Source organism: Haliotis asinina, chromosome 14, assembly GCF_037392515.1.
Source record: "Haliotis asinina isolate JCU_RB_2024 chromosome 14, JCU_Hal_asi_v2, whole genome shotgun sequence".
In the NCBI taxonomy this organism is placed as follows: Eukaryota; Metazoa; Mollusca; class Gastropoda; order Lepetellida; family Haliotidae; genus Haliotis; species Haliotis asinina.
The window spans coordinates 9,430,659-9,457,022 of record NC_090293.1 but is presented as its reverse complement, the minus strand read 5'-3'; the positions used below and the strand labels follow the sequence as shown (position 1 = coordinate 9,457,022).

The window sequence follows — 26,364 nt, the reverse complement described above, 5'->3', positions numbered from 1 at the left end:
CTTAAAAGTTCCCAAATGCCTCCATCACTTGTCGGTAGATTGTTCAAAGTTCTGTTCTGTGTGGCGCTAATTGATTTTATTATTTTCCGATAACACCTCGGGTCGTATGTAAACCGTGCGTCTATCGCTAGACATTACCAGTGTCAATCAGACAATGTCCTCCGCACAGCTGCTGCCGTTATAGCGAGGCATTTTAGGTCATTTTGTAGAGAAACTCGTCTCATCTGACGAACATGCTTCCCGCAGCGAAACACCTTGCTAAATATGTCCCATGATTTGCATGCTAAACATCTGATAATATGCATACAATCTGGAACACAATTAGAAACTGGAGAACGTATTGATGCCTGTGGCTCGCTATCTGAAATAACCCCGAATGGTAGTCATTGCGGTGAATGCTCTCGCTGATGGTTGGCATATCCCGAATCTACTGTTCCCAGCAATATGACTCTGGCTTTGAACTTAACATAGACAGAGCTTCTGTCTTCAGTGTTTTGTTTTCTTTTTATTTTGATTTTACACACAAGGCTTAAACTTACATATAATAATATAAGGTGTTTCCTGGGAGAAGTCGGATTCGCTGTCTGGGCTGCGTGTAGAGAGGGCGAGGACTGAGCTGAGGATGAGCCTTACCAGCCTGACTGTGCCAGGATCACCCGAACCCTCTCTGCTGCATTCTATCCTAATCTGTAAAACATAATAATATAAGGTAAATAATCATAAAAAACTGTTAGCAAGTTAGCAAAGAACAGCAAAACAACTAGTTGAACACAGATGTCAAGTTAAACATAGTGACACAAACATATATTAAAAGAAAGAAAGAAAAACATAATTGTAAAACGTACAGGAAGCAGGTGGCATGTGACATGTCGATTAAGGTAATTCGCTGAGCGTAGCTGCGTCCCTCCAGAGGGTTAGAATCCTGTTTCGCATTGCATCCAACCTCGTCTATTTCATCGAAGAGGTAAACGTCCGTGGCCTGAGTTATTTTGGTGGTTCCTGCTCACTGAGCTCACGAGATGTGATAAACATGTACCTGGAATACGTTTAGTCACCTTGAACGGAACTCACTCTGTGAGCAGTCAGATGTGCTGTCGAACCTTCGAAAAGGTCGTAGCGACACCTATTTCCTTTTACACACGTCCTGTGGTATCACTGTTACCAGTGTGGACATAGTTGTACCACTTTCACTCATAGAGGAAGTCCAGTGGCGATTTGTCATCGTCGACGTGGTCCTTTGTGATGCACCGTCAGCAGAGACCCCACAACCAGCAACCCACTCCATCCGCAGGGACCATGGGGACTCACAGTACTTTAGTGGATGCTTATACTGTCATCGTTATATCAACATATATCAACTTCAAAGCTTTCACGACACCACGCAAAACATATGACATTTATCTTTGACGTGACCCACTTCAAACTTTCCCTACCGGTCTGTGTAATACTTGTATGTTAATTATCCGAATTTCATTTCATACATTTCCTGACGTTTCCTGTGTTTGTGAAAAGGGCGTTCGATATGTCGTCTCTTACCGAAGTCAACTGTCAAATCCTTCTTTATTAAAAAGGCTAGAGCAATATGGAGATGTAATGGACATCCAGATCACTAATAGACTGATACAATGAGTTTGGCTTCAGCACGGTAGTCCTGCTGCTGAGTGAATGAGCATAAATCATTGGGTCACACACTGTTCACATATGTCCCTACAATTAGTCGTACCCATATATCGACACCACGATTTAACATTTGGCATTTGCGAATTGCCTTTGAACGGAAAAGAGAAAAAGACAGTTTGGCGATCTGATCACTATACAGGCTGATACCAGTATTCGTGGAAACCGAGGATTTGCGTTTGCTCTAATAAGCACAGATGGAGGACTCGTGACAGGACTTTATCAGGCGACAAAGGGGCTGGTGAGAAAAAACAGGGCCCCGTTTCTCATAGCCCTTCGCTCTCGTAACTGTACTGTTCTATATACGAGATAAGTGCTTCGATTACGCCGATACATCACAGATTCTTCTAGGTCTTTCAAGACACTGAGGACACTTGGTTTTCATCTCACTGGGCTTGCCTCCACTATTACATAACACCTCCTAATAACAGTGATGATTTTCGATCATGTCTTATGTCAGTATAATGAGGGACGTAACTGATTACACGTCCCTTCTGTTTTTACTGTTGACATTGGGTATATTTACTTTGTCAATATGAAAAATTATAAATAGTACAGGAAGCAGATGACATGTCGATTAAGGCAAGTCGTTGAGCAGAGTTGCTTCCATTCGGTGCGCCAATATGACTGAGGGTTCGAATCCTGTTTCACATCCGAGCTCCTATATTTCACCGAAGAAGCAAACATCCGTGGCTTACTTTGGACGTTCCTGCTCACTGAACTCTCGAGATGTGATAAAAATGTACCTGGAATACGTTTAGTCACCTTGAACGGAACTCACTCTGTGAGCAGTCAGATGTGTTGTGGAACCTTCGAAAAGGTCGTAGCGACAGCTGTTTCCTTTTACACACGTCCTGGGGTACCAGTGTTAGCGAGTGAGTGAGTTTAGTTTTACGCCACACTCAGCAATATTCAAGCTATACAGGACGGCCTGTAAATAATCTACTCGGGTCTAGAGACTATCCAGTGAGTATCGATCTGTTCAACTGGGAACCGAGGACAACCAAGCCAGCGAGCCTGACCACCCGATCCCGTTAGCTGCCACTTACGACAAGCCTTTCATGGCAAGCATGGGTTGCTGAAGGCCTATTCTACCCCGGACCTTCACGGGCCGTACCAGTATTACCGGTGTGGAGATCGCTGTATCACTTTCACTCATGCAGGAAGTCCAGTGGCGATTTGTCATCGTCGACATAGTCTTTTATGATGCACCGTCAGCAGAAGACCTCACAACCTGCAGTCCGTCCGCTCCTGACGATGGTGTCACGTGATCTGACCACGTGGGTCCAGTTTTGTGGGTAAGGGTGCTGCACATTGAACGGAAAGTCATTCACACACGGGCGCACGCGCATGACTCGCTGACATGGTTTTACTGGTCAGTTGTCCCCCAAAGAGTCTAGTATCGTAAAAACATGGCAGAAAAACTGTACTCGGTCCATTTTGCAATGTTGGTTCAAATATGTGGGACGTGCCAGTGTTTCGTGATATTTACTTCAAACAAATCTGACGTTCAGAATATTAGAAAATGGTCACGTGCTAATTTCTGGTTTTGTAACGGAATACCCCGTCAGCAAAAAGGATATCGAACGAGACAACAGTCCAATCGATTCTGAGATCAGTACGATCAGACTCTGAAAGGAGAGTTCATCCTTATGTGTATTTACTCGGTACAACTGTACTGAAATTACTGGACACGAAAAGTATTGATGGCTTATGTATACATATATGTACATATTTGTCTGATATTTTTATAATAATAAGCGTATTTATATAGCGCTGACTTCCACCACACAAAGGCAATGCTCAAAGCGCTGACAAGTCACAGTCAATATGCACAAAATAATTCACGGATTTTATGAAACATATTTTTTAAACAGGTATGTTTTGAGTCTTTTTGAATAGTGGCAGAGTGGCACTAGTTTTAGATGAAGGGGCAGAGTGTTCCAAAGGGTAGCAGCTGCATACTGAAAGGACTTGGCACCAAATGATTTGAGTATATAAGAAGGTAAAGACAGGAGAAACTGATCACGGGGGCGTAGAGTTCTGGAAGGAGTGTACAATGTCGTGAGGTCTTGAAGGTAGATAGGTCCCATGTTGTGAATTGCCTGGTAAGTGAGAATCAGTGATTTGAATTTGATGCGCTCACGAATATATATAGACAATGGAGAGATCGTAGAATGGGTGATATGTGACAAGATGGCTTGCTTCTTGTTATAATACGGACAGCAATGTTGTGAATCTTTTGTAGCTTGTTGATCAATTCATTTGAAACTCCAAACAATAAACTGTTACAGTCATCTAGGCGACAGAGGACTAAAGTTCTCATGAGATATGCTGTAGCATCTTGTGTCAACAGATGGCGAATGGATCCAATGTTGCATTTGCATAACTGCGAAACTTGAGTTTCCATAGAAAGATTGCAGTCAATATGAACACCTACGTTCTTTAGTGAGGATGTAATAGCCACTGTAGATTGACCAGTGTGAAACTGCTTGGTGCCACATTTCTTGTAGGTGGTCCTACGAACAGTGCTTCTGTCTTGTCATCATTCAACATCAACATGTTCGATGACATCCAATGTTTAATTGTTGAGATGCAGCTCTCCTTCTTATAACTGTATTTTCTTCGTTTATATTAATATGGTCTACTAGCTATGATATCAAACATGTTACGTGTTTGGTTTGGACACCGCCGGGATTCTCCTGACAGACGCTGTGTGCACAACACCACGGAGGAAGTACCTTGAGACGAGACTGGCTAAAGCAGATATCAACAAGTTCTATTCCATTTTATTGAGAGATATCAACGTTAGCCTTTTTCACCTGCAAAAATAAAATCGACGCGTGTGCCATGCAAGACTATTAATTTGCTTACTACATAATGTAACCCAACTGTTCAATGAGCCTAAACTCAGTGTGCAGAGTTGCGTCGTTTTGCCAAGTCAGGAACCCATGATTGTAGGTTCAAGGACCAGGTGCGCCCTGATTATGATTCGAGGCTTATCTGCCTCACTACCACCGATCCAAAAATTCTACCCGACCTGACCCGACCTAAAGATTTGTAAATTATGTTTTACACTAGTGAAAATGCAACTATAACCCTCAACATGTGCATGAATGTTTCATACTTTTAAGTTTTGATTTTCTATCGGGGAAAAGGTTAACTTGTCAAGGAAATCAAGGGGTTTGGGACATAATAAAACGTGAAAATGTAATCCGCCCGCTCGACCGGCTTTTTGTGTTTTGTTTTGTTTTTTTGTTTGTTTTAAGATGAGAAACAAGAATATTTTAAATATGTGGATACGATAAAGAACAGAAACCATCATCACAACGAGCTTTCATCCTCCGTCAACTTGATGCAACAGTTGTGTTAAGTTTGTTTGTAGCATTGGATGTCGTTTTGTGACGGCGATCGTTAGTAATTAGGTCTGGTCTTGACAATTCAGTCGACGATCCACGCATGAAACCAAAACTCACAGCTAGAACAGCTGATCCATAAGTCGTCACTTAGAACAGGCATAGAGAACCGGGGAGGATACGGAACCATATTTCTTGCTCGAACCACTAAACGAACGTGACCACAAAGCAAACAAACACATACAGTAAAAACACAAATCATCAATATATCAAACAAAAAACACAAAATGAAATCAGAACACTACAAAAACAATAAGCGAAAACCAAACGTACAAGCCCAAAAAACCTCAAAACTAAACATATAGACAGTGATTGATATTCTTAACAACAATCCAAAAAGGCACTCCACTCATTTAACCAAACCTCTAGGCCAGCTGATCAATATGTCGTCACTTAGGACAGGCATAGAGCATTCCTTGTCTGAAGTGCTAATCAAAACTTCCACCCAAATGAAATAAATGAATGAATGAATGAATGAATGAATCAATCAATCAGTCAAATTCAAAATACTGACAGTGATTGAACAATCCACTTTCTTCAATAATTAAGGCACTCACCTTGACCACGTCTTGATAAATCGACTTGCGAAACAATCGTAGGTTGTCATGTATCGATAACCATTATAATCCACATAACAATTCATTTATCATTCATTGCATTGAACCTACAAACAAGAAACCAAACTCCAAACCAGACGTACTGTATCACGTTCTATTTCAGCCAAGAGAATACTTACTTAGAAAATCTCATGGCGGAGCCTGAAGAAACAGTCATTCTGTTCTGCCTTATATTAATCATTCCGAATTTACCTTTATTGCACAGTTGCTTATTGCTTTTCCATATGGACTGACTGTTTTTATGTCTATGAGTAACTGTAGCCTCTGGGTCCTAACACATTCCTGTAGGTACTGTTATCATGACACAATTATCTTTCTTTCGTTAAAGTTGTTTTCCCGGCCCCATATTGCTTTTTTTCATAGGAACATAATGTTTCAGTCACCAGACGTGGTTGTCCACCTTGGCATATTCCTCCTCTTCAAATATTCGTCTCTTTGCATCCTGCCAACAAAACATTTCAAGTGTGAAATGGTGATGAGTACACTGATTTTTTTCGTTCATAAACGACAGTCTTGCACCCATATGTGTTGTCCAAGTCGAAAATAAAGTGGTTTGCTAATGTCAACAACTACGTCATCGACATGATGGAAGTGACTAGGCTTGTGGAATGGAATAGCTTTATTGACGTCATGTCCAAAGCTGGCAAATTCTGGCTTTGAATACTCCTACAACACTGATATTAATTAACTTCTACACACGTGCAATGGCAGTAATCTCATAAAAGATTCACTTCATTTACCGTTGGGAGGACCTTTGACAGTATCTTGTCAGCAAGTTTGTATTTTTTAAGTTTTGGCCTCTGAGCATCATTAAAACGCACAGTATAAAGTTCGTATGTGGACCCGATTCTGTTTACTAAAAATAGGCCAAGCAGTAAGTAATCGTATAATCAATTTATTTTTTTCTGAATATGCTCCACAGGTACAGTACCATTACTTCTGGGTTAAAGACACAAGTATTGAATTTGTAAAACCATGATAAGATGATTATTTAGTTACATCGCTGTTATAATGTACTTTCGGAACGGTTCAGCATAAAGTGCAAAAGCAAAAGTGTGGCGTCATCATAATTTCATGGTTACATAAAAAAATATCATTGTGAATGGAAAACGATACGCTGTTCACTCACATGATAACTTTGCACACCGAAGACACTTATAACTGGCTTTACACCCAACCTGCTATGTGAAGAAATTCGGTATATATTTGATGATTTTCGCACATTTTATCTTCCTACTCATAGCGCTTTAACCATACATTGAATTGGATGGCAGTGGTGTCTTATAGGCTCCAGGGTAATATTTGTGTGCGCGTGCGTGCGTGCGTGCGTGCGTGTGTGCAAATCATGCATCGCTAGACACGTGAAGAAATCATCTTCTCCTTCTTTTTTATAGTTTAAGGAATCACACCTAAACCTTAACTATAACGAGCAAAAACTACCTAATTGACAATGCTTAAAGTTTATGATATTCAGTACTCTGTGTTATCTGTACAGTGTTACTGCAAAATATGCTGTATCTGAGACTGACCTTAAACTGAGGATTCTATTATTTTTTAAATAATATTTGAACCCATTAGGGATTCAAAAAAAGACAGTCAGACTGAAGCACCCTATCGCCTATACACAAAGATGGCGGTCTAACTCACTCAGCAACCGCGCCTGTCATCCAAGTCAATAATACTTTCGCTAACAACTGGTACATAACTATTTGATAGTGATGTATTACCACATGTGTTATCATCGTATCACATGGCGACAATCACTGGATTGTCTAATTCAGAACGTGGAAATTGTGGCTTCTATTAATGGATCCGATTTCCATTCCCATCTGACTGGCGTGTGAAAAGATGTCACATTTAGAATAAAGTCACTTGTTTAATGAGACACTACTTGCACCAGAAACGTTTCAGAAACGCAGCCCTAGAAGCTCCCAAGAGTCACGCTGTCTCCCATCTGACAACTCTCCCAGACAAACGTTTCTCACAGGGATAGTAAAGTGAACAGCATTCTAAAGATTTTGTTTCCAAGACACATTATGTCATTTCCCCACAGAAAAAACACAACGCTCGCAGAAAATATATAAATGGGCAAGTGAAATACCTAAATGGTATTCAAAAGCAAAACTATTTTTTAATTTTTTTGGGTGGGGGAGGGTGGGTGGGTGCCTAAGCTTCCGGTGGAAGGTGTGTCACAAATCCCATGTTTGATGGTTAGACTTCTGGAGCTTAGTTTCTGTAGGAATGCCTCATGACTCGACCTATCTACAGGTGTAGATGTCAGCTCTTGACATTGTGTATTATTACTATAACATTTAATTTTAGTAACGAATAGTGCATGACTGACACTCTCTGTGCAGCACTGACAGTGAACCACTCCCAGCACTTTCGTTTCTATTCCTGTACCAAAATAGGATATAAGAAAATAGAACAGTGTGATTGATTTACATAATAAGAATTAATGTAATGAATTGGTATTTTTTTTTAACTATTGATGATAGTGCTGGAAAACCTAAAAGACACGAATCTCTTATTCAACACAAACGTACAACAAACGCTTTAAACAACAATGTGCATACTTTTGACTTTTAAGTGTTTTGTGTCATAAACAATAATTTGTTCTAATGAAAATGCATCGGGCGGGGGCATAATGCATTCAGTCTGCTTTCAGTTGTTGTAGGAGATAAGCTTTAGTGCTGGTTCAAAATATATATGCACAAAGAAAGTAGTTGTTTTAGATCAGCTGAGCAGTAACAAGTATCATTTTCGAAATAAACCAGATCCATATACTCTGCTTGTCACGCAGAGGTTCACATAAAAAATAATCCCTCTCCCTCTCTCGTCCCACAAAGAAAGAAAGCAGTGGAGAAATACTGACAATGTTGCATCTTGTACGTCTTTTTTCAACTGTTCCTCCTCCATGTACATATTTTGTTACAAAATGAGATAGGTGCCCCTGTCGTTCAAAGCTACCAATGGTATGGGTTGGAATCACCACTTGAGTATGACCGAATAAACCAGTCCCCGATGTAGATCCCTCGGAGTAAAACCTCACTCAGAATAATCTATATCAGAGCATATAACTAACGAGTGTAGTCTAAAATGTGCCATTAGAATAAATTACACTTTGGCGTTAAGCTTTGTCTTCGGTTTATCAAGGTTCCTATAGTTAGTTTAACATCCACTGATGCTTGCTATTTGAGCAGCATGTTTACGAAGATTTAAAAATACATTTGGCATGTGCGAATGGACATGGAATGGAACACAAACAAAATCAGAAAAAAAATGAAATAAAGAGAAAAAGAGGTTTGCACGATCTGATCATTGCAAAAAAAAAATAGACAAGTATCCTCTGCTCTAATGAAGACAGATGGAGGACTCGTGACAGAACTTTATCAAGCGAGAAAGGGACAGCTGTGAAACAATAGGGCTTGGTTTCTCGCCACACATTGCTCTGGTAACGGTACCGTTATATACCAGTTAATTGCTGTCACGGGTCTTCTGTTACGCCAATACATCACAGATTTTACCATTTACGTCCAGGCAAAGTAGGTTCATCTGACTTTTCGTCTTGGTCTTAAATCCAGTTTGGTAACTAAAATCACGATGAAAAGGGACGTGTTTATTAACACTTCAAACCTGGTTTTTTTTACTTTGTTTGACGTTGTGTATATTTACTTTGATACTATCAGCAGTTATAAATGTACAGGAAGCAGGTAGTCAGTGCATATTTGCGTCCTTTTGACACTTCAGAAAGTAAATGATTCAAATCCCTGCTCACCATATATCCGTGCTCGTCTCTCGTACTTGTGTTACGTTCGACGTTTCTTTTCACTGAACTCACATGACGTGATATACTTGATATACGGCTACAGAAGACGCCACAACCAGCAACGTAGTCCGTCCACGCCTGACAATGATGGCGTCCCTTGGTTACAGAATGACGGGAAGTAAGTCACAAACGGACACGTGCACATGACTCACTGTCTGGACAAAAGGGGTTTTACTGTTCATGGTTCTGCCCTTGAGAGTTTCATTGTAAAATCTAGTATACAAGAATATGAGGGGGCAAATACCCTGCGCTGTTGGAAAGACAGTTCAAATATCTGGGACGTGCCTGTGTTTCGTGTTATTTACTTCAAACAAATCTGACGATTAGGACATTACGAACTGCTTACGTGCAATTTTCTGGTTTTGTAACGGAATACCAGACAGTAAAAGATGATATCGATTGGGAAAATATTCTAACTAATTCTGAGATCATTACGATCAGACTCTGAAACGAGTGTTCATTCTGTGTATACATGTACGTACATATTTTTCTTATATGTTTTATCCATACTTTTTTCTGAATGTGACATTATCGCGTTACCAATTTCATGTTACATAAAACTGCGAGCGTATGTAAGTGTGCAGCTCTTTGTGTTCATTTGGGTCTTTACTATGCTCTTGTGAAAGTCATTTGATTGCTAGTTCATAGTTTAACATGAATGTTCCACTCAAGGGCATATAGCTATCTCCGCCTCATCAAAATTCTCGTTTTATAATAACAAATAATTCAGCGTGTTTTGCTTTGACGTGGCTGGAGTTCGACCCATTAAAGGAAGACGCTGTGTGCACAACACTGTGTATGTAATACTTTCAGAGAAGAGTGGTATGAGTAAGTTCTACTCCGTTATAATGAGAGCTGTGCATCTTATCCTTTTTCACCGATACCGGTATAATATTACATGAAATAGCGACGTGTTCCCCACATGAGTACAATGTGTGGAGCAAATTTCTGATGTTCGTTTCAAGTGGTACCTTCAGAAGGGACTAAGAAAGTTCTTATCGATGATATTAAGCGTAATGAATGTATGCCATGCTAACATAAAATATGTGTGTGTCATGCACGACAGTTTGTTTTCTTTTATTTTCTTTCTTGTTTGTTTTGTTTTGGGTTTTTTCACTACATAAACTAACATGGAGGAGGCGAAATTCAGTGTGCAGGGTTGCCTGCCTTGGACAGGTCAGGAACCTATGATTGTGGATTCAAACACCAGATAATCGTTGATTATGAATGAAGGCGTGTCTGCTAATATTATTAGCACCGTGCAAATGTATTAAACAAAGTGGTAAAGGTCAGATACCATCATCCCTTCGGGATTTCTTCATCCGACACTTAATACAATAGTGGTGTCATGTTTTGTTTGTGGCACTGGATGTCTTCATGGGACGGCGGTTTGTAGATAATCACGTGTGGTCTTGAAAGTTCCATGCATTTAACCAAATCTCAAGGCTTGACAAGCTGATCTCTAAGGATAGAGAACTGGGAAAACGTACTGAAATATACTGAACCACAAAACAAATGTCACAACGATAGCGATTTTTAAAGCACACTTTATATTTCACTCTAATTATCAATCAAAACGGAAGATTGACTTCAAACTTGACAATTATGGTTAACACATTCGGGGATAAAATTTAGATTTCATACACCCAGATTCACCAAACGTTGTACCGTTACGATACCCCAAATTCAGTATTGTGAATGGTCTCTATGGGAAAGCGTTGCATTGTCGGCACATGGAATAAAGTAGCCGGTTGCTGAAAACCATTGACACTTGAGTCCATACTTTGTGAAATGCCTTGGCCAAATTGCAATCGTGCCAAGACTTGGTTCCACCGATCTCTCGTAATTTGTATCATAGCAATTATATCAAAACAAAAATGTTTTTAGGCGAGTTTGGGACCCGCGTTTACTGGTAGGGATTTCACGATATGCATGTGCACCACGTCTGCCTCTCGGGGTGCGTTTGGTCGATATGCTTTGTCAGCAGGAACCACACTGATGTTGGTAATAATTATAAATCTGAATTGAAAAAGAAGTTAACATCAGTATTTATTCCTTGTCAGAACCACCAATCGAATCTGACCAAACCTGAAACGCAAGCATGTCGCAAAAAAAACAAACAACAACACACACACACACAACCCATGAAAATAAAACAAAAACAAAACAAAAGAAACGTAATGAAATTAAAACACTGTCAAAATAGAGAAAAAACAAACAAAATCCAAAACAATCCATTTTTCGTCACTTAGGACAAGCATGAAGAAGTGTATTCTTAGTCAGAACTACTAAACAAAAGGGAGCACAAGCTGGCGCAAACAGTTGAAACTAAAACGTCACACTATGAAAATAAAAACTAAAAAATTAACAACCACAGAATAAAAACACACTAAAACAACATCACCAATAAACTTATGCGAAACTTACAAACCACAAATATCAAATTCAAAATGAAGACAGTGATTGATATTTTAAACAACAATCCACACCGCCAGGTTAATGGAACCTACTTTCAGCTCACGCTGACCATTTGACTCATAACTCGACTTGCCCAATATCCGCAGGTTGCGTGTATCAGCAGTTACTCAAACTACGGATCTCCCAACATACTATATCTATATCTATAAACATGATTAATATCTTACAAAAATTTATTATGCAATTCATTGCAAGAAATCCCCAAGCTAACATATTCATTTACTCATTTGTTTAAATCAAGTGAATCCAATCAATCCAAGGGATATGCGTCCATACAATATCTGATAGTGCAGCCTGAAGATGCAAACTTAATTGCCTTATATTAGTCATTCCAAACATTGTCTGTACTGCATTGGTGATTATTGCTTATCCATATTGACTGATCTATTTTATTTCTACGCGTAGCTGCAGCCGTTGGATCACAACTCATCCCTGCATTTACTCCTATCATGAAACTGTTGTACAGTCGAACCCCATTTACTCGGACCCCACATATCCGAAAACCCCGCCTCCCGGACGATTTTAAAGTGAAACGAAACTTACGTTCATTAATTGCACTCGCTTAACCGGACCCCGCGCTTCCGGAACCGGATGGCGAATTTTCAAAGCATTCCCATAGATTTGCTTTTTTAATCCAGTTAACCGGACGTCTCGCTATCCGGACGATTTCCGAGTGAAACCAAAACGTCCGCATAAACGGGGTTCGACTGTATTTCCCTAAGTTATTTTCCCATATTGCTTTTTCAAACGAACATAACTCCTTAGTCATCCGAAGTGATATCCTCTTTGACATAGTCTTCCGTTAATTCCTCAAATATTCATCTCATCACACCATGTCAGTACAATATTTCCAGTATGGTATCTAGATGAGTAAATAGTTGCTGATGAATTCTTCTCGATTATAAAAGACAGTCTTGCACCCATATGTGTTGTCCTAGTCGGAAGTAAAATGGTATTATTTGTTTCCTAATGTCAACAACTACGTCATCTGCATGATGGAAGTGACTAGGCTCGTGGAATAGAAAGGTTTTGTTGACGCCATGTCCACCGCAAGTAAAGCCGGGCTTTACAACACTCATATTAGGTAACTGATACATACGAAGAAGTGACATAAATAAATGTAATCTTATTACAGATTCATTCTATATCCTGTTACGATGACCGTTGACAGCATCTTGTCAGAAAGATTGTATTTGTTTAGTTTGGGTCTCTGTTCTATTCTAAGAGCATCGAGTTCATAAATAACCCGATTTCATAATTTCATCATAATTTCAGGGTTACATAAAAAAATCAAAGTGACTTAAAATGATATACGCTGTTCACATTAATGATAGTTTTGACAACCAGTATTACACACTCTCAGGAAAGAAACCCAACCATATATTTCTATTTACAATACAACTTGCGGACTCAATACATTTGAAACACGTCTCTATCAGGTTCATACCCGTGCATGCTAGCTACACCAGCGTCCTAAGTGAAAACCAAACAAACGGAATCAACGTGCAGAGAAAAAAAATGATTTTTTGTTTTGTCAAAGCAGCTTTGAGACAAAAACTAAAAAAAATATACACTTGTTCCTTCGTGTGCCTGGGATGACCGCTTTTTCAGACTATGCAGATACGTGAGTGGGTGGGTGAGTGAGTTAGTGAGTGATTTTGAGCGATTCATTCAGTTACTGTCCACCAATATTTCACGTTTTACACAGAACACAATCTCAGTGGTTAATCAGACGGATTAGTCGAATTTATATCTATACAATGTGCACCATTTCGCATGAGTACGTCAGTTTTAGAACAGACTTAGTTTTGAAGTTTCTCTATCACATGAGCGACAAACCGGCAAAAGGGAAGAAAAGCATTTTGGGAAGAACAGGAGTTCTGCAATTACGACTTTCTTTGAATTTCTTTCATTTACAATTTGGCTGATAGAATTTAAGTCATTCAAACATTGTAAATTGCGTCCGTTAATCTTTCATGTTTAGTTTCACACAGATTTAATAACTATTTTGTTTGATAGATGTACTAAAAGAAAGAAGACTTGGGCCCATATCAAAGATTGGCAGTGAATGCGATATCTAACGAAACACGAGGGCTTGAAACTTAATGTATTTTCATGTCAACACTTTATCAGCAAATGTCCGGAGACTGTGCCTTTCTTGAATAAAAAGTAGTTGCCATTACTAACACCTCTGGGAGACAGTGCTTCTGTCAAGCAAGCCAGGAAAATCAAAGTTCAAAACTCCATGGCTAACCTGTCATGTCGTTTTTATTTGCGAATTTTGGAAAATATTAACAAATTGAGAATAATTGTTTTATCATGCCACGATTTAGTAAAATAATCAAAAGACTCACAATGCCAATTAAATTTACACAATTCTTTTCGATTTTTCCTAGGATGCATATAGACACATTTTCGAAAAATCTGGATGAGCTCTCATTGGATACAAGACCGCGCTATAACATCTGCATCGATTTCTGATTTCAGTCGACCAGACCCTTTGTATCCTCTCAAAAGGGCCGTGTAGTGTAAGATGTGAAATCCTGAATATCACCCACCTTCAACGGACAAACTTGGCATTCAATAAATATGGTATTTGTAACATCTGAACACTACAAGTCCTAAACTAGAGTTTTGGTCCTGTTGTTACTTCCAGAATATTACATTGTTTCACACACCGGCTTCATACAGTCATCTCTGAAATTCACCTATGATGATGAAACACTAGAGGTAACCCATGTCTATAACTATTTTGGTTTTTGGATATAAGCACATTTAGACTTTCAATATACAGCCAAAGCTACAGACAAAGCTACAGCCAAAGCCAAGTAAGCCAGTAGAACAGTGGGCGTTATTGTTAGTAAATTCAACTCTGTAGAGGGTATGAAACTTTGACAACACTATACGATAATTTAGTTGTATTAATGCTATCTGCAACAGAGCGCTTTTCTTTTCTAAGGGGTGGTCAATGCCACTCCTAATTTTCTATTTCTAGCTTGGCTTTCTCATGAAGACAGAACAAAAACAATATATTGACATTGGTTGCTTTTGGAGGAAGATTTCTTCTTCAGGCCATAATAGGGTTCCACATTTTATGCAAGTATGATCATGGGATTGTATTTTGGGAAAACATTTTCAGGATTTACAGTTGCCTTTAGCTTCTAATATGATTTGTTTGAAAACTGTACTTATCGATATAGATAAATTAATGATATAGGAAACGCAAATAGTAACAAGTAAAGGAATTACCGTCTCGAGGGTCATTTAGAAGTTGATATTCAGGACCAAGGAAATTATTAAGGATGACAACTTTATTGCATCACATATAATAATATGATATTTGCCTTTTACTCCCGTAGATCAGCGTATATTTAGATATTATAATTCTTCTAATATTGAGGACGAGACTCATTGATTATTGACTGCAATTTATATTCTGCTATTTTGAGACTAACCTTAAACTCCCAGTAGGGTACACATTCAATCACGCTCTTTTTATATTTGAAACCCACCCGGGATTCCAACCCACACTCTCAGAGTGAAGTACCGTATCGCCTACACTCAAAGTCAGCGGTCTAACCCACTCAGCCAACACGCCTTATTACCCCAGTCAATAACTTTTCGGGAACACCTGGGATCATCACTATTTCATAGTGATTCATTAAGACATGCTCTGTCATTATATCACTAGAGTGTCTAATTCAGAATGTGGAAATAGTTTTGTCGCTTCTATTAGTGGACCCGTCTAGCCCCGATTTCCATTCCAATCTCACTGGCGTGTGAAAAGATGTCACATTTAGAATAAAGTCACTTATTTAATGAGTCACTACTTGCCACTGTGTGTTTCAGAAACGCAGCCCTACTAACTCCCAGGAGCCAGGCTTTCTCCGTGACAACTCTCCAAGACAAACGTTTCTCACAGGGCTGGTAAAGTGAACAGCAATATAACGATTTTGTCGAAAATATCCATTGTCCAAGATACATCATGTCAATTCCCCAGAGAGAAATCCCACAATGTTCACAGAAAATATTTAAATGGGCAAGTAAAATACTTTAATCGGATTGCGCATGGTTGTCACTGATCCTTGATATAATTTGTGAAAAAGACGATTCCATATAACCGATGGCTGGACACTCATCGAGAACGTTTGCAAATCAAGAAAATTTGACGTCTAGCCTTGATCATGAACGTGGATTCTGCAAATCGAAGCTGGGTAAAAATTCCCACAAACACCCCTCATAAACCACATGTTTCTCATTTAGTGGACAACATCGTCAATGTTGTTATCCGCCAAGACATTACTGGCACGAGTTACGGACACGATTACGCGGAACAGATTCAAAAGGTCCTGGAAGCAGACGCAGGTAGACTGGGCACTGAACCAATTGTTGACATTGTGCAACGTAGCGCATCAGACACCGTGAACCTCTTTTATCTCTTGTCGGGCACAAACCCGGAAGTAACGGTAATTTTCATTTCAAGTCAGTCAGTTTGTGTCCTCATGTATACGCGAATCAGTTGATCATGTTTAATATCAATCTTGTCACACATTTTGAGAATATGTATGTCCGGAAATATACAAAACACTGTAAATTTATAACGTTGTGTTTCATGCCCTTGAACTTCACCCGACCAAGTACCACAAGAATACATTCTCTTACGTTGTAGTGGATGCCATAACACTATTTCCAAAGAGGTTTTGATTGAGAGGCTTGATGAGAAACAGTTCATTCGGAGGACGGGTGCCACCCGTGCACTGTTTTGTTCTGCACAACACGTGTACATGTCTGTCAACAAGAACCACCCGTTGGAGCAGCTGGTATTTCCGAAGGTAGATAATAACTCGGCCCGTACCTGACTGTGGCTGTAACTTACAAGGCTGAAGTGTCACAATTCGTCATGGCAGTTTTAGGCTGTACACGTGGATTTCCCTGTTGCTGCTGCAGTACGGGTTGTTGTACCTGTGGTTCTTGTGCCGAGAGTTATGTTTCAGAATACGGTGAACGGATCAGAGGTGCAATCAAATGGGGTTCAAAGTAAAGGTAATTTCACATAACATATATCGATCTACATGCCTGAGTGTGATAACTTTGAAAAGTCATTCGGAGGTTCACATAAAACAACAATGACAACAACAAACAACAACAACAAAACACACACAAAAAAAACACAAACTGTCATTTGTTTTTGTAAAGTCCGTGCCCGCGGAGTTATACTGACAATATTTTGTTAGGACGTGTCAAAGTTATTCCACTTCAACTATTCCAGTGAACTGTTATTCATCCACTGTTTACATAGGTTTTTTTAACAGAATGACATAGGTACCCCTGTGGTACACAGACACCAAAGGTATGGGTTCGAATCACCACTTGTATGTTTGAGTAAACCAGTCCCGATGTTGCTGGGATGTTGATCTCTCAGAATAAAAACACATACTTTTGCTCATTCCGAATAATCTTCAGCAGGGTCATACGACTACAGAGTGAAGTATCGGCTGTATTGTATATGTGCCCATAGAATAATACAATGTATACACTTTGGTTGTAAGCTTTGTCTTCGTTCACTCATTTCGAGTTACCGTTAGTCAACTGTGTTGGCATAAAGCAGTCGAAACATGAATATACAAGTCATGATACCATTAGCTGTATTGTAAACAAAATCTATCAGTTGGTAACAAATGATGTTTAGTACGAAAAGCACTCACCTGACCATTTACAACTCTGGACAAGAAAATAAAACGTGTACTGGCATATTTTTACGCTGTGATGGGTGGTTTCCTCATCAAGCCCATGCAAATCAAAGAAAGCGACGCTAGGTGTACAGTTTTAAAGTTACTGCTTCTAATAAACTTAAACAGAAAACAGTGATTATAAACGTATCTGTTCTCCACCAACATTACGTCAGAATCATGTTTTAGTGACATTCGTGTTGAGATGAATGCCAACGTTACCTCTATCAGTGTGTTGCACGCTCACCTCTTTGAAACTTCAGTTACGATCCAGTTTGACATTCGTACGTGTTTCTGAAGAAACTGCCCAAATGGCACTAAGATCACACATACTGTAAGCACAAACAATATTCTGCCGTAAATAAAAAAAAATGAAAACCAAAGCAAAGAAGCAACATCAACATCATCAGTTGATTACAACTCGATTCGGCGTATCCGAATCATAATACCAGCGTACACATCGATGGAGTATGTCTCCTAATGATGCGTGCTTCTAGCACCAGTACCTGGCAGTGCAGTGTTCCAAATGGCTCACTGCATAAGCCTCGTGTATGTCTATACTAGTCTTTAGATAAATACCATATCGATATATAGCGCAATGAAATGAAAGAGCGCAGTAAAGGGGGTTCTCGGGAAGAGCATTTTAACTGAAATGAGCGCTTAACCGATGCTAATGTGGCCTTGTATAAATGCCTGTCTAGACTTTATTACATTCAGGATGCATATGGCACTGATGGAGGACAGGTTGTGTTTGTAGAGCAAGGTGGTATTAATGGTGCTGTAAGTATTATAATACTGGTGCTAAAATATGGTCGGTAAGACTACAGGGAGTCGGAAGACGTAGCAGTGCTGTAGTTGGCAAACAATCGCTACAATTGTTTTTGTTTTACTATCCGATGTGTTTGATTGGCATTTCAGAAAAGGTCCCATGCTTCATAACATTGTTACGAGAGTGTATTGATTTGATTTGTTATTAATTAATTATTAATTATTATTGCGGTAGTCGTAATTAGGTCACAATATTTAAGGTTTTTAGCGTTACTTATTATGGGTCACATTTCCTACAGAGAATTATTTAAGCGGCACGAAAAAAACATATAAACGCGGGTTCTTGAGCTTTCTACGGGGTTGGCGATGGCCGTAAATGCTCGAAAGTTCTTGAAACTATGAGTGAATATATATAAAGGCTAGCTGCCGTGTTGGGACACGGACACACTTAACTGGAGTATACATCTTCAATATCCGTCAACGCCTGATCTACATTACATGCTGTCAGACGGCTCGCTGTGTTACATTCTGCATATTAAGTTTCCCTCTCGCACTAAGACTTTGGTGAGTTTGCTATGCATTTTGGGACCCATTGCCGTAGATTTTGTCGCATTTGTATTGTATTTGAAATCGGTATTGTAAAATTGACTTGTGACTGTATAACTTGCTCTCTTTGCTTATTAATAATACAATACTTTAATGTTTTAGACTTGTCTTTGTTCTGTTTTGCGGTTTCACAGGGGATTTCTTACACCACTTACGCGGCAAATTCTTAACCGTAACAACATTCTGTATGGTTTACTATCCATGTTCAAATGTATGAATACAGTAATGCGGGATTATGCTTTGTAGGTATTGTCAATGTACAGTGAAATCATATCATATTATCATATAACATTTGCTTAAAACCAAATTGCTGCAGACTAGAACATTGTACACTTAATTAAATCCAGATCACTCAGAGATACAGTTTGTTCTCATACAGTGACAGTACATAGCTGCTGAATCAACTGACGTCTCTTGCAGGGCACACATATCCCTATAGTTAGTAGTATCTAAAGAAGTTTACTATACAAACCTCATGTACAGCGAGATATAAACAGACATTTGGCATTTCCGCTTGGACTTTGAATGAACCAGAAAAAAAGAGGTTTGTGCGATCTGATCATTACAGAAACTGAGACAAGTATCTTTTTTTGAATTAAGACAGATGGAGGACTCGTGACAGAACTTTATCAGGCGAGAAAGGGACAGTTGAGAGACAATAGGGCTCTGTTTCTCGCTGCCCACTGCTCTCGTAACTGTAACAGTTAATTGCTGTCATGGGTCTTCTATTACGCCGATGCATCACAGATTTTTGCATTCATGTCCAGGCAAACGAGTTACATTTCACTGAGGTCGTGTGATTTGCAAATAACTTTTCTTCTTGGTCTTAAATCCAGTTCACTAACTAAAGTCGTGATAAGCAGGGACGTGGTTGTTCACACTTCAAACCTGTTTTTTACCGTTGACGTTGTGTAGATTTACTATGTTAATATTAGCAATTATAAAGGTACAGGAAGCAGATAATCTGGCAGCAGGCAGAGGAGATTTGCATCCCTTTGAAAGAATGTACAGGGTTTGAGTCCCCGTTTACCACATATCATTGCTCGTCTCGGTTACCTGTACTACTTGGGACCTTTCTGTTTACTGAACTAAGATGACGTGATATACTTGACACGCTTACGGAAGACGCCACAGCCAGCCACGCTGTCCGTCCGCCCCTGACAATGAGGGCGTACCTTGATGTGACCACATGGGTCAAGTTTTGTAGGTAAATGTATTACATATTGACGGGAAGTGATTCATACACTGGCACATGCACATGACTCGCTGTCTGGGCAGAAGAAAAAAAGTTTACTGTACACGCGTCTGCCCTTAAGAGGTTCATTTGTAGAATCTAGTCAGTGATTCGTAAGAATATGGCAGAACATTCTACCCATTTTGCAATGCTCGTTCGGACATGTGGGATGTGCCAATGTTTCATGATATAAGGATGTTACAAAATGCATATGTGCAAAATTCTGGGTTTGTAACCGAAAAGCGAAAAGGATATCGAATGAGAGAACAGTCCAATCGATTCTGAGATCAGACTCAGAAACCAGTGCTCATCCTCATGAGTATTTACCGAGTGCAACGGAAATTACAAGACATTAACAATATTGAACACATGTATACATATAGGGACATATTTATCTGATATTTTTATCCATGTTTCCTATTTCCCAATTTGATACTAACATGCTACCGATTTAATATTTAAATTTCTTAAAATAGCGACGTGCATGTCTGTGTGCAACTCCATGAGTTCATCAGAGTCTTCCCGATGTTATTATAAATGCCAATGGGATCCTTGTTCATAGTTTAGCATGGGTTACCACTCAAGGGCATAAAACTCTCTCCGTATCCACCAATTCCTTTTTTAATAATGACAAACACTATAAATCAACCTGTTTGGGTTTGACGCGGCGTGAGTCACAACAGCTGAAATTCAGTTCTTTGAACACAGCACCGTGGAGGTAGTACTTCCAGAGGACAGTGGATAATTTCTAATTCATTATATTTAGTGCTATGAATGTTAGCCTGTTTTACCTGTTGAGATAAAAACGGTGTGTGTCATGCACGACGTTATTTTATTACACAAAGTAGCTCAGATGTTCAAGTCCACCGTGCAAGTGCCTTCCACAAAACGATAAAGGACAGAAACCATCACCCTGAGCTTTCACCCTCCGTCAACTTGATGCAACCGTTGTGTTAAGTTTGTTTGTGGCAATGAATGTGGTTATGTGGCGGGAGCCTTTAAATACTTAGGTCTGGTCTTGACAATTCAGTCGACGATACAGGCATAACACCAAACTTCAAGGACTGAGCAGCTGATCGAGAAGTCGTCACTTAGGACAAACATAGAGAGCTGCATTCCTTGTCAGAAAGAAACCATTACAACAAACGTATGTTACATGGACCTCCCTCAGACACTATACCTATGTTCACTATACCTAGCATTCAGCTAATATAGAGTAATTAAGTAATTGATTAATTAAGCGTAATATCTTTTGGTGGCCATAACAATTCCTTGTGCAATTCATACCCCATGCCAGTGGAGCTACAAGACAAGATATCAAACAAAAACACGCCATCACATTACATTTAAAGCAAAAGAAACAAATCGGGCAAGGGGGATATACTTACAAGTACGTGATAGCGGAACCTGAAGAAACAAACATCATTGTTCCTTATATTAATCATTCCCAACACCCGTTGATTGAATTGTTGCCCATTCATGTATAGCTGCAACCGCTAGGTCACATCACACCCCTGCAGGTAATCCTATTATGAAATGACTATCTTTCTCTTGTTAAAGGTGTTTTCCCAACTTTGCTTTTGCGAACCAACATAATATTTCATTCACCCAAACAGGGGTCCTCCGTTAATTCTTCAAATGTTCATCACATAGCATCCTGTCAACAACATGTCCAGTCTGGTATGAGAATGAGTAAACTGATTGCATTTCGTTTATAAAAGACAGTCCTGCATCCATATGTGTTGTCCAAACCGAAAATAAAGTTGTATTATTTGCGTAGCAATGTCGACAACTACGTCATCAACATGATGACTAGTCTCGTTGACGTCATGTCCAAAGCTGGCAATTGCTGGCTTTGATTACTCGTACAACACTGATATTAATTAACTTCTACACACAGAGAAATGCAAAAAAATACAAATATTCCCATAAGAGAGTCATTGTATTTACTCTACGGATGACAGTTGTCAGCATGTTTGTATTTTCTTAGTTTTGATCTCTGATGTAATCAAAGAGTATCGCCGAATCCCAAGAAGTTCATTTATGGACCTGATTTTGTTTTCTAAAAATAGACCAATTATGTATTTAGCAATCAAATTACCAGTTTATTGTTTTTCCTGAATATCTCTCAAATGGACAGTACAATAAATAATGCGTGACAGGCAAACTTACAGAATTGGTAAAACCATAACAAGATGAGTTTTTAGTTACATCGCTGTGATGATACACATTCTGAATGGCTCAGCATCAATTGCCAAAACATAGTGTGACGTCGTCATAATTTCAGAGTAAGAATTAAAAAATATCAGTGTGATTGAAAAATGATAAGCTGTACACACAAACGATAATGTTTCACACAGAGCCCTCTTATTAAGTAGTATTACATCGACTCAACCAGAAGAAAACCAGTGATATTTACGACTGACATATATTAAGTGCGAACTCAATATATTCCAAACACGTCACTATTCAGTCCATATACGTGCATCTTGTTCTGTTCACCTACATTCCGCTTATACCTGTGTCAGTGTGGCTTGTCCTTCTAAATGAAAAGAAGAACGGAAGTGCAAAAAAATGCAATATTTGTCAAAGCAGGTTTGAAACAATGAAAATACACATTCGATCATCGTTAGTCAGGAATGTCCGCCTTTTTGAAAATGCGGAAGTGAGTGGGTTGGTGAGTTAGTGAGTGATTTTAAGCGATTTCTTTCCGTTACCTTCCACCAATATTTCATCTTTTACACGGAACGCGATCTGTCTCAGTGGTTAGTCGAGACCGGGTATTCTATTCGGATTGTTTATATGTGGACATTTTATTTTGCAGACAATGTGCGCCATTTCACATGAACACCTCCATTTTAGAACAGACTTAGGCTTGAAGCCTCCCTATCACACAGTGACAACAGAAAAGGGGGAAAAGGCTGCTTTGATTATGTACAAGAATAGAAGTTCTGAAATTATGGGCATCCTAATTAAATAATTCTATTTACAATTTGGCTGAAAGTTATTTAAGTTATTTAAAAATTGTGAATTGAGTGCGTTAATCTTTCATGTTACGGTCACCGATTTTAATAACGATCTTGTTCGATAGACGCAGGAAAAGAAAGTCGACTTGGGCCCATATCAAAAATTGGCAATGTATGCGATACCTAACGAGACATGAGGGATCGGACCTTAATGTATTTTCATGTCAGCACGTTATCAATAAATGTCAGGAGACTGTGGTCTTTCCTGAATTTGAATTAGTTATCATTACTCACACCTCTCGGAGACAGTGCTTCTATCAAGTGCGCCAGAAAAATCAAAGTTCACAATTCCATGGCTAACCTGTCAAGTAGTTATTTTTGAGGATTTCACTGATATAATTGCTCAGACGAGGGAAATTTTACCCAGTGCACACTTTTAGAGAATGTGGCAAATTGTGTGAAGTTGAGTCAAATTTCAAATGTTAATTGTCAGATTGAAAGCATCAAAATCCTCCCTAATTATTACGGATCAAGAAACACTTGGGGAATGCTCATTAGGAGTGTGCATGGCAGGTGAAAAATTGATGCAGGAAATGTTTTTGAAAAGCCAATGAAGGCGTTGTCTGTCCTTTCTATGCACACTGGAATCTATGATTTCAAAGATGGTTGCAATGTAAATGTATGTGAATAAGTAAAAACATTCTAAGTTCAGTTAATGAAAATATTTGTTTTGTCATGCCACAGGTTAGTGACATAACCAGGAGACTCGCAATGCCAACTGCATTCGCACAATAATTATTCTATTCGACTATTATAATTCACCTAATGTTGAGGACGGGGCACATCTAATCGACTGCACTTTATATTCTGAGTCAAGAACCCCACTTTTGAATCTCGCTATTCTAAAAACCAATGTCGGTTAGTTATCCCCAGTTCAAATCAGTCTACATTTAACATGCAGTGTGACGATTTATCTAATTCCGTAGCAGCACGTATTACGAACACGTTTAAGCGTAGACTACTCGCCGCTTCCACATAAACTGTGGCACTGATATTTCAAGAAATTCAGATTATCTTTTGTGATTTTATGCACATTTTGTTTTATTACCCACAGTGCATTAACTGTAATACATTGAATTAAATGGCAATGATGTCTAAAAGGCCCTAGTGTTTTACTTACGGTACACTGATCCCAATCTTCTCCAAAGGGCAATGTAGTGTAGTATGTATAACTGCTTGGTAAATATCACCCACCTTCAACTCTCCAAGTAAACGCTGTATCACTACACCATGATGGCCACGGAATTTTCGAACATCTGAACACCTCAAGCCCATAACCGAAGTTGTTACATATACAATAATACAATTGTCACATACACCGGCTGTATGCATTGTACTCACGTTGGCAATCATTCACACCAAAACCTTGGAAGACGTGCTGACTCTTACTGGAATTCAATGAGACACAATGTCAGAGCTGGACGATGATATAGGATACAGCAGCCCAGTGTAACCTGACCACCTCATATGGCTACGGTAGACTGGTTCCAAGTCAACCAGTCATTTTGTATTCTCTCCAAAGGGCAATGTAGTGTAGCAGGTAACATTGCTTGGCAAGTATCAGCCATCTTCAACTCCAAGCAAACGCTGTATTTACTAAACCAAGGTTGTGAACACAAACGGTCATAAGAGGAGTTCATACATATACAAGAATACGGTTTTATGCATTGGATTCACGTAGGGAATCAAACCTAGTATACAAAGTTACAAATGACTCTGAGAGCATGGCCTTTTAGTGTTCAGATGTTGGAAAATTCAAGTAGTAAGTAAAAAACTAGGGCCTATCAGACACCACTGCCATTTATTTCAATGCATTATGCGTGGTAAAATTTAATGTGCATAAAATCACAAAATATATTCTGAATTTCTTACAATATTGGTACCACAGTTTATGTGGAAGTGGTGAATAGCCTACGCTTAAACTATGTATGTAATAAGTGCTGCCATGGAATTAGATAAATTAAATAAATATTCAGTGCTGTTTTACCTGTACAGCATTACCCTCCAAAATGCTACATTTGAACTTCAGCTTACCTGCAATTAAGGTAGAGAGTGTATCACTTTTTATACGAGGGGATGTCAATAAGTTTTGAGCCTTGCATAGAAAAACACAAATCATTGGTATGGACCACATGTATTTTTCAACATAGTCCCCTTGTGAGTCAAGACACTTGTTCCATCTTTTCTGCCAGGTGCTGATGTCATCTCTGTAGAAGGCGCCATTTTGGTCCTCAAACCAAGCCTCAGTAGCAGCAATAAGCTCATTATCATCCTGAAATCTACGACCACGCAAGTGTTTCTTGAGATTTGGGAACAGATGGTAATCACTTGGTGCCAGGTCTGGAGAGTAGGGGGGATGCGGCAAGATTTCGTACCCGCATTCCTGGACAGCAGCGGCTGCAACGCGAGAGGTGTGTATTGGAGCATTTTCTTGATCTTGCGCTTCTCCTTGATTGACTGTCGCACTTGCCTCAACAAGTTAGCGTAATATTCCTCATGCATTGTTCTTCCTTTTGGTAAGTAATCTATGTGGATGACGCCCCTGCTATTCCAGAAGACTGTCGCCATTACCTTCTGCACTGATCTGCAGGCTTGGAACTTTTTGGTCCTGGCAGAAGTGACATGTTTCCATTCCATGGATTCTTGTTTGCTCTCAGGACCATAGTGGTGGATTCAGGTTTCATCACAGGTTAATAGCCTACTTGAGAAAATCTTCTGGATTCTTGGTGTATCTGGTTAGCATGGAATTGCTTATGGTGACCCTTGTTTGCTTTATTTCATCCGTAAGCATTCTTGGCACCCTCCTTGCGCACACCTTAGACATGACGAGATGTTCATGAAGAATTGTCTCGATGGATCCGTGTGAAATGCCTGTGGTCTCCTCTAACTCGTGGAGTGTGGAGTTTTCCAGTACAAGTCTATGCACTTTGTCAATGTTTTCCTGACTAGTGCTTGTTGTTGGGCGACCTGGAAGGGGGTCATCT

General features: G+C 39.3%; 1 protein-coding gene across 1 annotated transcript in view; it reads right to left on the bottom strand.

The window, feature by feature from the left end:
- LOC137262075 (high-affinity zinc uptake system membrane protein ZnuB-like) overlaps positions 1-25,882 on the bottom strand; it is a 34,412-nt gene extending 8,530 nt beyond the window's left edge. The window contains exon 1 of the mRNA XM_067799860.1: positions 25,756-25,882. Within this exon, the coding sequence (XP_067655961.1) occupies positions 25,756-25,882 (127 nt within the window). The remainder of the gene's footprint in view (positions 1-25,755) is intronic.
- Between the last annotated feature and the right edge of the window lie 482 nt (positions 25,883-26,364).